Below are 14,110 nucleotides of genomic sequence, written 5' to 3'. Positions count from 1 at the left end.
TTTCTGTGGTGTCACCAAGACAATGAATATTGATATAATGAAATTTTATGAGAGAAATTAAAGTGGTGTATTGACGTCTCATTCCCTCCTTAAAAGACTGAAGTCTTACCATCATCATAAAAAATATAACTTTAGATAACAGGACAAAAAATGTATTTCTGAAATTATCTTAAGTGTTTTTTGACATAACTAAGCCTGGCTCACAGTTACTCTGTATGTCTCTGCTTCCTTAGACCTATTTTGGCTGTACTTAGTACTTCTCGGAACCACTCAGTACAGAGCAGCATTTTGTGGAGCAGTGCAATACAGCACTGTTTCTTCAGACATATGGTGCAGTATTTTTCGATCAACATGATTCAACTTGGCAGAATCAAAGTGCCACTGATTTTTATGCCGCACTATTTGTTTGTGGTTTAAAGGAATTTGAAAGTGCAGTGGTTGTTGCAACAGTACATACTCAAAAAGATGTAATCCATCAACCTATTGTCACAAGGCTTTGAAAATTACAGACTCAATGTCCCCCCCCAAACAAACAACGAGAAATCTCAATGTCTATTAAGCAGTCAGTCACATAATGGCCAGGCACAGAAAATTTGCTGTGAGTGTGAGTGGCATTACAATACAAAGTATAAAGAATTTAAAGATTTAATTTGCAATGACAGAGAAAAGGAGTTGGCAGACCTAAAAGGACGCAATCCGATCCCAGTGTGAGAAACCCATACAAATATACAAATCACAGAGTTTTTGCTGTTTTTATTTGTACGTATTTGCTTGTAGAACTCCAACGTATTCACAGTCAGTTTCACTGTTTCTTGTTCTTAGCCAGTAACAAACTACACCAGGCCACCATTAAAAGCAAGCTACAGCATACTGCTTAAACTTTCCATATCAAATAAACTTTTCAGTTCATAAAAGAATGATTTACTGAGGCGGCAGAACTCGTGAAAAAATTTATGTACGTAAAAAAAATTGCTACTGTGAAAGCACAATGCCTGAAAAAGAATTCCACCCATTTCCCTAAGCTCTTTGCTCTTGAAGAAAGTGAATTCATTTTGGTTTTGAAAAATACGGGAACAGTTTTCAAAACTTTTCAGGACCCTGCCAACCTCACATCAGTTTTTGTGGTCTTTTGGAGATCGTTTGCAATTTTGACTGGAAGCACCCCTATGCATTTGCACATTGAACTGATCGACCTGCAGCATTCAGTTTAAAAAACAGGTTCTTTCACATTAAAACTGTCCTGGAGTTCTACATAGGTTTGTTTGGGAAAATTTTCCACGTCTGCATAATGAGGCTGCAAAAGTGGTCAATGATTGGATCAACATGTGTGTGACAGTTTTCTCAATAATTAAACAACATGGATCATGATTATAGAGGAACCTGAAAGATGATCTTTGGTTTGTGGGGTGCTCAACTGCGCAGGCATCAGAGCCCGAACGAAGTCCCAATTCTCTACGGACGAAGTCCCAATTCTCTACAAACGAAGTCCCAATTCTCTACAAACAAAGTCCCAATTCTCTACGAATGAAGTCCCAATTCTCTACGAATGAAGTCCCAATTCTCTACGAACGAAGTCCCAATTCTTTACGAAGTCCAATTCTTCACACTGCCCAATTCTTTCCACAGTCCAATCGAGTCACTGTCAAGAATGATGATGATGATGATGATGATGATGACAACACAAAAACCCAATCCCTGTACAGAGAAAACCCCCAACATTGCTGGGAATCAAGCCCAGGACCCCGTGATCCAGAGGCAGCGACACTAAACACTAGATCACAAGCTGCGAACACAACCTGAGAGAGGAAAATCTGTGAAACTGTCCACACCTATCTGTGTGCCAGATATAAATTATAGTATATCTTCAGTAACACAAAAATAAATAATGGTGAAATTTTGAGAGGTATATTGTTGAAAATTTTAGCCACTGCAATGTCAGTAGAGAAGTCGTAGATAATAAAATTTGTTTCTTTCACACGTAGTTAAAATCATTTATTCCGCCTTTAATAGCATGCTGTAGAAATTATTTGCTTTTGCCTCTATTTATATCTCAGCTTAAATGTTGCACGAATAAATTTTAATTTTTTTACGTATATTCTCTTGTACCAACCGCCAGTAACAGTACAATATTGCTCATCATGGTATGTTGTATATAGCTTCAGATTTTCGAATTTGCTAATACATCATAATAACAAACGTAGCCCCACACAATCTATTCAGTGTTCCATGAACAGTTGCTCTACCATCAAATGCAGCATGTTCGTAGTTAACCCTTCTTCACACTCAAACACCATAGTGAAGGGGGAAAGTGAGATATTTCCATATGTGTGCAGAGTTCTTGGCTATCCCTGTGCTACACAGAAACTGATACAGTGTGTCTCCCCCCTCCCCAAGTCCAACAGTAATCGTGTCTGCAGTACAGCTTATGACTGCATTAACAATATAAGCAGTCTGTCTACCACATTACATTTTACAGGAGGTACAAATTTGTTCTTGCTTTCCCCCTGCTACCCTATACTACATTCTTTTTCACAGGCCCCACAGAACGCCCATTTAATATTTAAATCTAAAAATATGTAAGTGTGTGCTTTAATGTGCTGTTGTCGTTCAGACAAGAAAGAACAGCACCACTTATTGTATTTAATTGTAATATTTCAGTATTCGTTTGTGGTAGCTGTAAATAACTAAAAGTAGAAAAAATTAATGACTTTCACTACCTTTCTTGTCTCCGTTGTTTCTTCAGGAACTTCAGATGGAGCCGCTGTTGCAATTTCACTCTCTGGTTTTGGAAGGCTGCAAAGTATTAGCAATGAAATAAAACATATGCTGCAAAACATCAAACAATACAAAATTGGAAATGGAGCTCCCTGGAGCTGACTAAGGTTGCAAGCTTTAACTTAAATAATAAAATCTGGTTTTAAAAATACTGTCTTGGTTAGTAATGGCATATTCACTAGTGGCAGAAAATCCCTGTAAAAGTTAAGTTTGGTAAGTATTGAGCACTGGCATCAGGAAGGTAGGAGACATGTTCTGGCAGAAGAGCTGGGAGGCTGGGTCAAGAGTCATGCTTGAATAGCTTAGTTGGTAAGAGCATTATCCAAAAAAGGCTGAGCTGCAGGTTCAAATTCTATACGGCGCAGTTTTAATCTGCCAAGAAGTTGCACAATACCACACACACTGCTACAGATTGGAACATTCATTCTGGATTTCTTATCATACACTCACTAATTTGCAAATTTTTGTCTTTGTTTACAGAAACCTCAACATTTTCAAAGAATACATAAGAATCATATGAATACATTTCTTGACATCAGAGTGACACAGAATGGAGGATGAACAGTTAATGAACGAATGCTGTTACACATACAATGAACAGATGTAATTGATAGCAATTTCAATATACAAGGACTCTTTGTGAGTGAGTATGAAGTTGCAATAGACAATGCCAGCCTCAAAATATCATCAAAACACACTAAACATTGTGTCAGATAAGTTGATAGTCAAACATATTCTGTTAACATGAATCCTTATGAAAGACGCTAGCACATGTAAATGACATAATACTCTACAATACACACATTCCAACAATCTGAAGGTAAAGCTACTGAAGTACATGAAAGTGTTGCTATAGACAATAGGAAAACCACTCGTGTCTTATCTGAATTTGACAGGCTGAAATATTTTTCTTCAGTCTGTTCCATATTTTGACCATGGCATATTCTCCTCTGTGTATCTTACACACAGCTGAAAGTAAGAACGAATGAGTTATTTGTGAACTGCAGGAATGTTGATAAGTCCAAGAACTAATGTTACTTATTTATGGTAGTAATTTCCACATGCTACTAGCAACAGGAATCTGACCAAAATCAGAAAAGAAGAGCACCAAATCTGAAGTTCCAATTGGAATCTGCACACTTTTGGAGCCAGCTGCTCCCTCCTCTGGCAGAAGCGTTGAAGGGGAAAATAAAGGGGTGAAGGAAAATAATTGGTGATGTTTAGAAAATGGGGAGAGTTCAGAAAAGTTGTCCAGAACCCTGGGTCAGGAGAGACTTACCAGATGGGATGAGAAGGAAAGTGATTGTTGGGGACTGCACCAGACGGTACTTTAAAACCTGAGAGCTTAAAGTTGGAAGACAGGGTAATATGCAAGAAAGAAATTACTGCTAAAACATTGAACACAAGTTAACAATAGTGGAAACCTAAATGCATCATATGCAATGGAGTTTGGGGGGGGGGGGGGGGGGGGGGAGGGGGGAGATAGCTGGGCTAGAAAACAAAAGATATAGAAAACTAAAAGGGGATGAAGAAAGGAATAGTTACTAAGAAGAAATGCTGAAACCGAAGAAATTAACAAAAATTACAGCCAAGTTGGTGGTGAGAACCAAGGACATGTAGTAATGTCAGCTCCCATCTGCAGAGTTCAGAGAAAAAGGTGTCTGGGGGAAGAATCCAGATGCCACGTGTGGTAATACAGGCACGGAGGTCACAACTGTCATGTTGTGCAGCATGTGTGTTGCCATTATACAGCCTTGGCCTATGTCCATTCATTCTAATTGATAACTTGGTGGAAGTCATTCCAATGTAAAAGGATGAGCAGTGTTTACATTACAGCTGGTTTATGACATTTGTTTTTTCACAGGTGGCTCTCCCTTTGATAGTATATGTTTTGCCAGTTAAAGGGCTGGTACAGGTGGTGGAAGATGCATAGGCAAGTATTACAATGCGAACAGTCTGAGGGATAGGAGTCATAGGGTAACGAAATGAGTGCAGAAGGAGTACAGGGTCTGACAAGGATGTTGCACAGATTGGGAGGTCAACAGAAAGCTACTCTATGTGTAGTGGCCAAAATGTCGGACAGAATGGATCTCATCTCAGGACACGATTTTAAAAAGTTGCAGCCTTGTAGAAGTAACTGCCAACTTCTGCTGCTGCTTGGTGTGTGTGTATATATATATATATATATATATATATATATATATATATATATATATATATATATATATAAAAAACAAAGATGAGGTGACTTACCGAACAAAAGCGCTGGCAGGTCGATAGACACACAAACAAACACAAACATACACACAAAATTCAAGCTTTCGCAACAAAGTGTTGCCTCATCAGGAAAGAGGGAAGGAGAGGGGAAGACGAAAGGAAGTGGGTTTTAAGGGAGAGGGTAAGGAGTCATTCCAATCCCGGGAGCGGAAAGACTTACCTTAGGGGGAAAAAAGGACAGGTATACACTCGCACACACGCACATATCCATCCACACATACAGACACAAGCAGACATATTTAATGTGTCTGTATGTGTGGATGGATATGTGCGTGTGTGCGAGTGTATACCTGTCCTTTTTTCCCCCTAAGGTAAGTCTTTCCGCTCCCGGGATTGGAATGACTCCTTACCCTCTCCCTTAAAACCCACTTCCTTTCGTCTTCCCCTCTCCTTCCCTCTTTCCTGATGAGGCAACAGTTTGTTGCGAAAGCTTGAATTTTGTGTGTATGTTTGTGTTTGTTTGTGTGTCTATCGACCTGCCAGCGCTTTTGTTCGGTAAGTCACCTCATCTTTGTTTTTTATATATAATTTTTCCCACGTGGAATGTTTCCTTCCATTATATATATATATATATATATATATATATTACAAGTCACCTACAAAATTCTCTCAACATGCCTGCTGAAAAGAACACAAGAGCAGCTGGAACGCCAAATTGGTGATTATCAAGCAGGCTTTCGCCCCGGTCGCTCATGCATAGAACAAATATTTAATTTAAAGACAATATTAAAACACAAAGCAATTAGAAATGCCCCCATAATTTGTACATTTGTAGATTTTAAGAAAGCCTATGACTCAATTGACCGGCAATCTTTGTTTAACATTTTAGAGGAACTTGGACTTGACTCCAAAACACTAAGGCTTATCAAAGAATCACTGACAGACACTGTATCTAAAGTTAAATTCAGGGGAGAAATCTCTGAACCTTTTCTCATAAAAACTGGAGTACGTCAAGGTGACGGGCTATCTCCACTTCTGTTTAATATAGTCCTGGATAAAGTCATTAAGGAATGGGAAAAAGAATTAAAAAATCAATCCTACTGGAAACCAATCCATCTTGGTAGAACCAAAGACAACGTGGAGATATCTTGTTTAGCATTCGCGGACGACTTGGCCATACTTGCAGATGATGAAGAAATCGCCACCAAACAAATAGAGATCCTTAAGGAATGCGCGGATAAAGTAGGTTTACAAATTTCGTTTCAAAAGACAGAATTTTTCTGTACGAAATTCCATATACACAGTTTGAACACAAAATATGGAAAAATAAATAGAGTAAAACATTTTAAATACCTAGGTGAAATTTTGGAGCCAACCGGAGGAGAGAAAGTTGCACAGAAGATCAGACAACAGAAAATGAAGAGAGCATATGGTATGACACATGAAATATACAATAAAAAATGCATCTCCTCGAACACAAAAATCAGACACTACTGCGCAGTAATTAAGCCAGCAGCACTATATGCTAGTGAAACGCTCACACTCCACACAAAATGTGATTTAGAAAAAATACTAAAAGAAGAACGCAAAATTATGAGAAAGATTTTAGGTCCAAAATTAACAGAAGAAGGATACCGGATACAATCAAGAAGAACCACAGAAACTATATCAAACCTGGCAGCAGACATAAGAAGGCGAAGATTAAAATTTTATGGACATGTCACTAGACTTCCCCCCCACACGACTCACCAACAGAATTCTCACTTACATAGAAAAAGTCAAATCAACAACACCATGGATTAGCCAAGTAAAATTAGATTTACAAAAAGCAAATATTGAACTTAAAGATGTCAAAGATAGAAAAACTTTTAGAAATAAGGTGGAAAAGTGGATTGTATTGTCGGAGAAGGAAGCACTAAAGAGACCAGGAACAAAATGGACAGAAGAAAGAAAAAGAAAACATGGAGAACGAATGAAAGAAGTATGGAAGAAACGACGTCAGAAAGCTTTGCGTGATCCTTCTGGGTCCATTCGCGATAAGTAAGTAAGTAAGTAAATATATATATATATATCTTTGCCTCTGCACTTCTGCCTCGACTGACATCTCTCCCCAAACTCTTTGTCTTTAAATGTGTCTGCTTGTGTCTGTATACGTGTGGATGGATATGTGTGTGTGTGCGCGCGCGCGCGAGTGTATACCCGTCCTTTTTTCCCCCTAAGGTAAGTCTTTCCGCTCCCGGGATTGGAATGACTCCTTACCCTCTCCCTTAAAACCCACATCCTTTCGTCTTTCCCTCTCCTTCCTTCTTTCCTGATGAGGCAACAGTTTGTTGCGAAAGCGTGAATTTTGTGCGTCTGTCGACCTGCCAGCACTTTCATTTGGTAAGTCACATCATCCTTGTTTATATATATATACACGAGGGTTATTCCAAAAGTAAGGTCCGATTGATTGCCAAATTGAAACCACAGTGAACATCAGAAATGTTTTACTTGTAACAATTAGCTACACCTTTCAGCTACTTCTCTACGTAGTCGCCGTTCTGACTTAGACTTTTGTCATAGCGTTGTACCAACTTTTCAATAGCCTCATCATAGAAGGCAGCCGCCAGTGCTTTCCGCCAATTCTCCACGCTGGCCTACACCTCGTTGTCTGTGTCAAAATGTTGTCTTCAAAGACAGCGGTTCATGTGACCAGAGATGAAACTCAGGGGGAGACAATTGCGGACTGTATTGTGGGTAATCTAACATTTCCATTTGAAAACGATGCAGGAGCATCTTCATTGCCCCTGCAGAATGCGGCTGAGAATTGTCGTGAAGACGAAACAGCACGACAGTTATGTAATGTTGGCTGCATAGCTTCAGGCGAAATTTCTCACCAGGCCCTCGTACTTGGCGGCAGACACTATTTTCTAGACATCTTTACGCACTCACTGCGAGCTCAGAAATGAGAAGAGCGACGTGATACTAACTGGGGTTATACTAGAGACACTACCCAACACATCTGTGCAAAGCTTTATCGGATTTTCATAGTCGTTTCCATTTCGCGACCGATCGGACCTTACTTTTGGAATAACTCTCGTATATATATATATATATATATATATATATACTTGCAATACTTTTGGAATAACCCTCGTATATATATATATATATATATATATATATATATATATATCTAAAAAGAAAGATGATGAAACTTACCAAACAAAAGCGCTGGCAGGTCGATAGATACACAAACAAACACAAACATACACACAAAATTCTAGCTTTCGCAACCAATGGTTGCCTCGTCAGGAAAGAGGGAAGGAGAAGGAAAGACAAAAGGATATGGGTTTTGAGGGAGAGGGTAAGGAGTCATTCCAATCCCGGGAGCGGAAAGACTTACCTTAGGGGGAAAAAAGGACAGGTATACACTCGCACACACACACATATCCATCCACACATACACACATGGTGTCTGTGTATGTGTGGATGGATATGTGTGTGTGTGCGAGTGTATACCTGTCCTTTTTTCCCCCTAAGGTAAGTCTTTCCGCTCCCGGGATTGGAATGACTCCTTACCCTCTCCCTTAAAACCCATATCCTTTTGTCTTTCCTTCTCCTTCCCTCTTTCCTGACGAGGCAACCATTGGTTGCGAAAGCTAGAATTTTGTGTGTATGTTTGTGTTTGTTTGTGTATCTATCGACCTGCCAGCGCTTTTGTTTGGTAAGTTTCATCATCTTTCTTTTTAGATATATTTTTCCCATGTGGAATGTTTCCCTCTATTATATATATATATATATATATATATATATATATATATATATATATATATATATCAAATGAAAGTGCTGGCAGGTCGACAGACACACAAACAAACACAAACACACACACACATAATTCAAGCTTTGGCAACAAACTGTTGCCTCATCAGGAAAGAGGGAAGGAGAGGGAAAGACGAAAGGATGTGGGTTTTAAGGGAGAGGGTAAGGAGTCATTCCAATCCCGGGAGCGGAAAGACTTACCTTAGGGGGAAAAAAGGACGGGTATACACTCGCGCGCGCGCGCACACACACACACACACACACACACACACACACACACACACAGATATCCATCCACACATATACAGACACAAGCAGACATATTTAAAGACAAAGAGTTTGGGCAGAGATGTCAGTCGAGGCAGAAGTGCAGAGGCAAAGATGTTGTTGAATGACAGATGAGGTATGAGTGGCGGCAACTTGAAATTAGCGGAGATTGAGGCCTGGTGGATAACGGGAAGAGAGGATATATTGAAGAGCAGGTTCCCATCTCCGGACTTCGGGTAGGTTGGTGTTGGTGGGAAGTATCCAGATAACCCGGACCGTGTAACACTGTGCCTAGATGTGCTGGCCGTGCACCAAGGCATGTTTAGCCACAGGGTGATCCTCATTACCAACAAACACTGTCTGCCTGTGTCCATTCATGCGAATGGACAGTTTGTTGCTGGTCATTCCCAAATAGAATGCGTCACAGTGTAGGCAGGTCAGTTGGTAGATCACGTGGGTGCTTTCACACGTGACTCTGCCTTTGATCGTGTACACCTTCCGGGTTACAGGACTGGAGTAGGTGGTGGTGGGAGGGTGCATGGGACAGGTTTTACACCGGGGGCGGTTACAAGGGTAGGAGCCAGAGGGTAGGGAAGGTGGTTTGGGGATTTCATAGGGATGAACTAAGAGGTTACGAAGGTTAGGTGGACGGCGGAAAGACACTCTTGGTGGAGTGGGGAGGATTTCATGAAGGATAAATCTCATTTCAGGGCAGGATTTGAGGAAGTCGTATCCCTGCTGGAGAGTCACATTCAGAATCTGATCCAGTCCCGGAAAGTATCCTGTCACAAGTGGGGCACTTTTGTGGTTCTTCTGTGGGAGGTTCTGGGTTTGAGAGGATGAGGAAGTGGCTCTGGTTATTTGCTTCTGTACCAGGTCAGGAGGGTAGTTGCGGGATGCGAAAGCTGTTGTCAGGTTGTTGGTGTAATGCTTCAGGGATTCCGGACTGGAGCAGATTCGTTTGCCACGAAGACATAGGCTGTAGGGAAGGGACCGTTTGATGTGGAATGGGTGGCAGCTGTCGTAATGGAGGTACCGTTGCTTGTTGGTGGGTTTGATGTGGACGGACGTGTGAAGCTGGCCATTGGTAACCAGCTACAATGGGGCGGCCGGGATGATTGGGTTTGTGAATTTTAGGAAGAAGGTAGAAGGTAGGGGTGCGGGGTGTCGGTGGGGTCAGGAGGTTGATGGAGTCAGGTGAAAGGTTTTGTAGGGGGCCTAAGGTTCTGAGGATTCCTTGAAGCTCCGCCTGGACATCAGGAATGGGATTACCTTGGCAAACTTTGTATGTGGTGTTGTCTGAAAGCTGAAGCAGTCCCTCAGCCACATACTCCCGACGATCAAGTACCACGGTCGTGGAACCCTTGTCTGCCGGAAGAATGACGATGGACCGGTCAGCCTTCAGATCACGGATAGCCTGGGCTTCAGCAGTGGTGATGTTGGGAGTAGGATTAAGGTTTTTTAAGAAGGAGTGAGAGGCAAGGCTGGAAGTCAGAAATTCCTGGAAGGTTTGGAGAGGGTGATTTTGAGGAAGAGGAGGTGGGTCCCGCTGTGACGGAGGACGGAACTGTTCCAGGCAGGGTTCAATTTGGATAGTGTCTTGGGGAGTTGGATCATTAGGGGTAGGATTAGGATCATTTTTCTTCGTGGCAAAGTGATACTTCCAGCAGAGAGTATGAGTGTAGGACAGTAAATCTTTGACGAGGGCTGTTTGGTTGAATCTGGGAGTGGGGCTGAAGGTGAGGCCTTTGGATAGGACAGAGGTTTCGGATTGGGAGAGAGGTTTGGAGGAAAGGTTAACTACTGAATTAGGGTGTTGTGGTGCCAGAGAGTGTTGATTGGAATTTTGAGGTTATGGAGGGAGTGGAGCTGGAAGTGGGAGACTGAGTAGATGGGAGAGACTGGGTTTGTGTGCAATGAGAGGAGGTTGAGGTTTGCTGGAAAGGTTGTGAAGGGTGAGTGAGTTTCCTTTGCTGGAGGTGGGAAACCAGGAGATTGGATAGTTTTTTGAGGTGTAGGGTGGCATGCTGTTCTAATTTGCGGTTGGCCTGTAGGAGGATGCTCTGAATAGCCGGTGTGCATGTGGGAGAGGAAAGTTTGAGGACTTTTATTAAGGATAGGAGTTGACGGGTGTGTTCATTGGCTGAGTTGATGTGTAGGTGAAGGATTAGGTGGGTGAGGGCAATGGATTGTTCAGTTTGGAACTGGTATAGGGACTGATGGAAAGAAGGGTTGCAACCAGAGATGGGAACTAAGTGTGATGCCTTTGGGGGTTATGCCAAATGTCAGACAAGCCTGGGAAAATAAAATATGTGAGCGTAATCTGGCTAGGGTGAAGGCATGTTTGCGGAGGGAATGTAAATAAAACTTAATGTGGTCGTTGTGGGGGTGTTGTGAGGGTGACATGGTATTAGAAGGTGGAAAGTGTAACATGAGGTTGAAATGAAAATGAAAGAAAAAAATATATGGGGAGAGATAAGGGTGAACTAGAAAGTAACTGCAGATCTGGTATGAAAAAAGGCATGTTGGTAACCAGCTACAATGGGGCGGCCGGGATGATTGGGTTTGTGAATTTTAGGAAGAAGGTAGAAGGTAGGGGTGCAGGGTGTCGGTGGGGTCAGGAGGTTGATGGAGTCAGGTGAAAGGTTTCGTAGGGGGCCTAAGGTTCTGAGGATTCCTTGAAGCTCGGCCTGGACATCAGGAATGGGATTACCTTGGCAAACTTTGTATGTGGTGTTGTCTGAAAGCTGACGCAGTCCCTCAGCCACATACAGAACGTATCTCTGCCTACGTAGATCAACACGATCAACACCTTCAACCCATTACGTGCAGTCTCCCATCCTTCATCAAAGACACCAACCACTTTCTCGATCGCCTGGAATCCTTACCCAATCCATTACCCCCAGAAACCATCCTTGTAACCATTGATGCCACTTACTTATACACAAATATCCCGCACGTCCAGGGCCTCGCTGCGATGGAGCACTTCCTTTCACGCCGATCACCTGCCACCCTACCTAAAACCTCTTTCCTCATTACCTTAGCCAGCTTCATCCTAACCCACAACTTCTTCACTTTTGAAGGCCAGATATACCAACAATTAAAGGGAACAGCCATGGGTACCAGGATGGCCCCTTCGTACGCCAACCTATTCATGGGTCGCTTAGAGGAAGCCTTCTTGGTTACCCAGGCCTGCCAACCCAAAGTTTGGTACAGATTTATTGATGACATCTTCATGATCTGGACTCACAGTGAAGAAGAACTCCAGAATTTCCTCTCCAACCTCAACTCCTTTGGTTCCATCAGATTCACCTGGTCCTACTCCACATCCCATGCCACTTTCCTTGATGTTGACCTCCACCTTTCCAATGGCCAGCTTCACACGTCCGTCCACATCAAACCCACCAACAAGCAACAGTACCTCCATTACGACAGCTGCCACCCATTCCACATCAAACGGTCCCTTCCCTACAGCCTAGGTCTTCGTGGCAAACGAATCTGCTCCAGTCCAGAATCCCTGAACCATTACACCAACAACCTGACAACAGCCTTTGCACCCCGCAACTACCCTCCCGACCTGGTACAGAAGCAAATAACCAGAGCCACTTCCTCATCCTCTCAAACCCAGAACCTCCCACAGAAGAACCACAAAAGTGCCCCACTTGTGACAGGATACTTTCCGGGACTGGATCAGATTCTGAATGTGACTCTCCAGCAGGGATACGACTTCCTCAAATCCTGCCCTGAAATGAGATCTATCCTTCATGAAATCCTCCAAACTCCACCAAGACTGTCTTTCCACCGTCCACCTAACCTACGTAACCTCTTAGTTCATCACTATGAAATCCCCAAACCACCTTCCCTACCCTCTGGCTCCTACCCTTGTAACCGCCCCCAGTGTAAAACCTGTCCCATGCACCCTCCCACCACCACCTACTCCAGTCCTGTAACCCGGAAGGTGTACACGATCAAAGGCAGAGCCACGTGTGAAAGCACCCACGTGATCTACCAACTGACCTGCCTACACTGTGACGCATTCTATGTGGGAATGACCAGCAACAAACTGTCCATTCGCATGAATGGACACAGGCAGACAGTGTTTGTTGGTAATGAGGATCACCCTGTGGCTAAACATGCCTTGGTGCACGGCCAGCACATCTAGGCACAGTGTTACACGGTCCGGGTTATCTGGATACTTCCCACCAACACCAACCTACCCGAACTCCGGAGATGGGAACTTGCTCTTCAATATATCCTCTCTTCCCGTTATCCACCAGGCCTCAATCTCCGCTAATTTCAAGTTGCCGCCACTCATACCTCATCTGTCATTCAACAACATCTTTGCCTCTGCACTTCTGCCTCGACTGACATCTCTGCCCAAACTCTTTGTCTTTAAATATGTCTGCTTGTGTCTGTATATGTGTGGATGGATATGTGTGTGTGTGCGCGCGAGTGTATACCCGTCATTTTTTCCCCCTAAGGTAAGTCTTTCCACTCCCGGGATTGGAATGACTCCTTACCCTCTCCCTTAAAACCCACATCCTTTCGTCTTTCCCTCTCCTTCCCTCTTTCCTGATGAGGCAACATCCAATTACATTTATATTTTCAATAACTGGTTGCTTTTGTTGATATATTAAGTTCCAAGTGGGTTTATATCGCAATGATGGGTTGGATGCCACATGCAACAATATTATTTATTGCAATAAATAACTACATTATATCTATTGACATCATTACAGATTCAGAATACAAAATAGCCTAGGTGATGGCATCATCAAAGGTGGGTCAAATCGATTGCCTCTATAGGCTACCGGCCTCTAGAGGTTTAGTGCCACAGGGTTTCAGAAGGAAACTGGAAAATACTGTGGCTAAATTTCCTGCTCACATTACTAGAGCATGGTGACATTTTAATTTTACTATTACTGAACGAGAAGATTGTGAGGGTAAAACAGCCACTAGGGACTATCATTTGAGAGTGTGTTGTAAACTTTAAAAATTATTGTCTTGAGCAATTAGAAATCTATCAGGGGAAAAACTTAAGTATATC

The 14,110-nt window shown here is 42.4% G+C and overlaps 1 protein-coding gene across 2 annotated transcripts in view; it reads right to left on the bottom strand.

The window, feature by feature from the left end:
• Positions 1-14,110, bottom strand: part of LOC124615875 (H/ACA ribonucleoprotein complex subunit 4) — a 90,531-nt gene that overhangs the window by 17,669 nt on the left and 58,752 nt on the right. For both annotated transcript variants that reach the window (XM_047144041.1, XM_047144040.1), the window contains one exon: positions 2,718-2,793. In XM_047144041.1, coding sequence (XP_046999997.1) covers positions 2,718-2,793 — 76 coding nt within the window. The remainder of the gene's footprint in view (positions 1-2,717; positions 2,794-14,110) is intronic.

Source organism: Schistocerca americana, chromosome 5 (assembly GCF_021461395.2).
Source record: "Schistocerca americana isolate TAMUIC-IGC-003095 chromosome 5, iqSchAmer2.1, whole genome shotgun sequence".
NCBI classification, from domain to species: Eukaryota; Metazoa; Arthropoda; class Insecta; order Orthoptera; family Acrididae; genus Schistocerca; species Schistocerca americana.
Note: the sequence above shows the minus strand (reverse complement) of the source record. Positions and strands in the feature narration are given on the sequence as shown.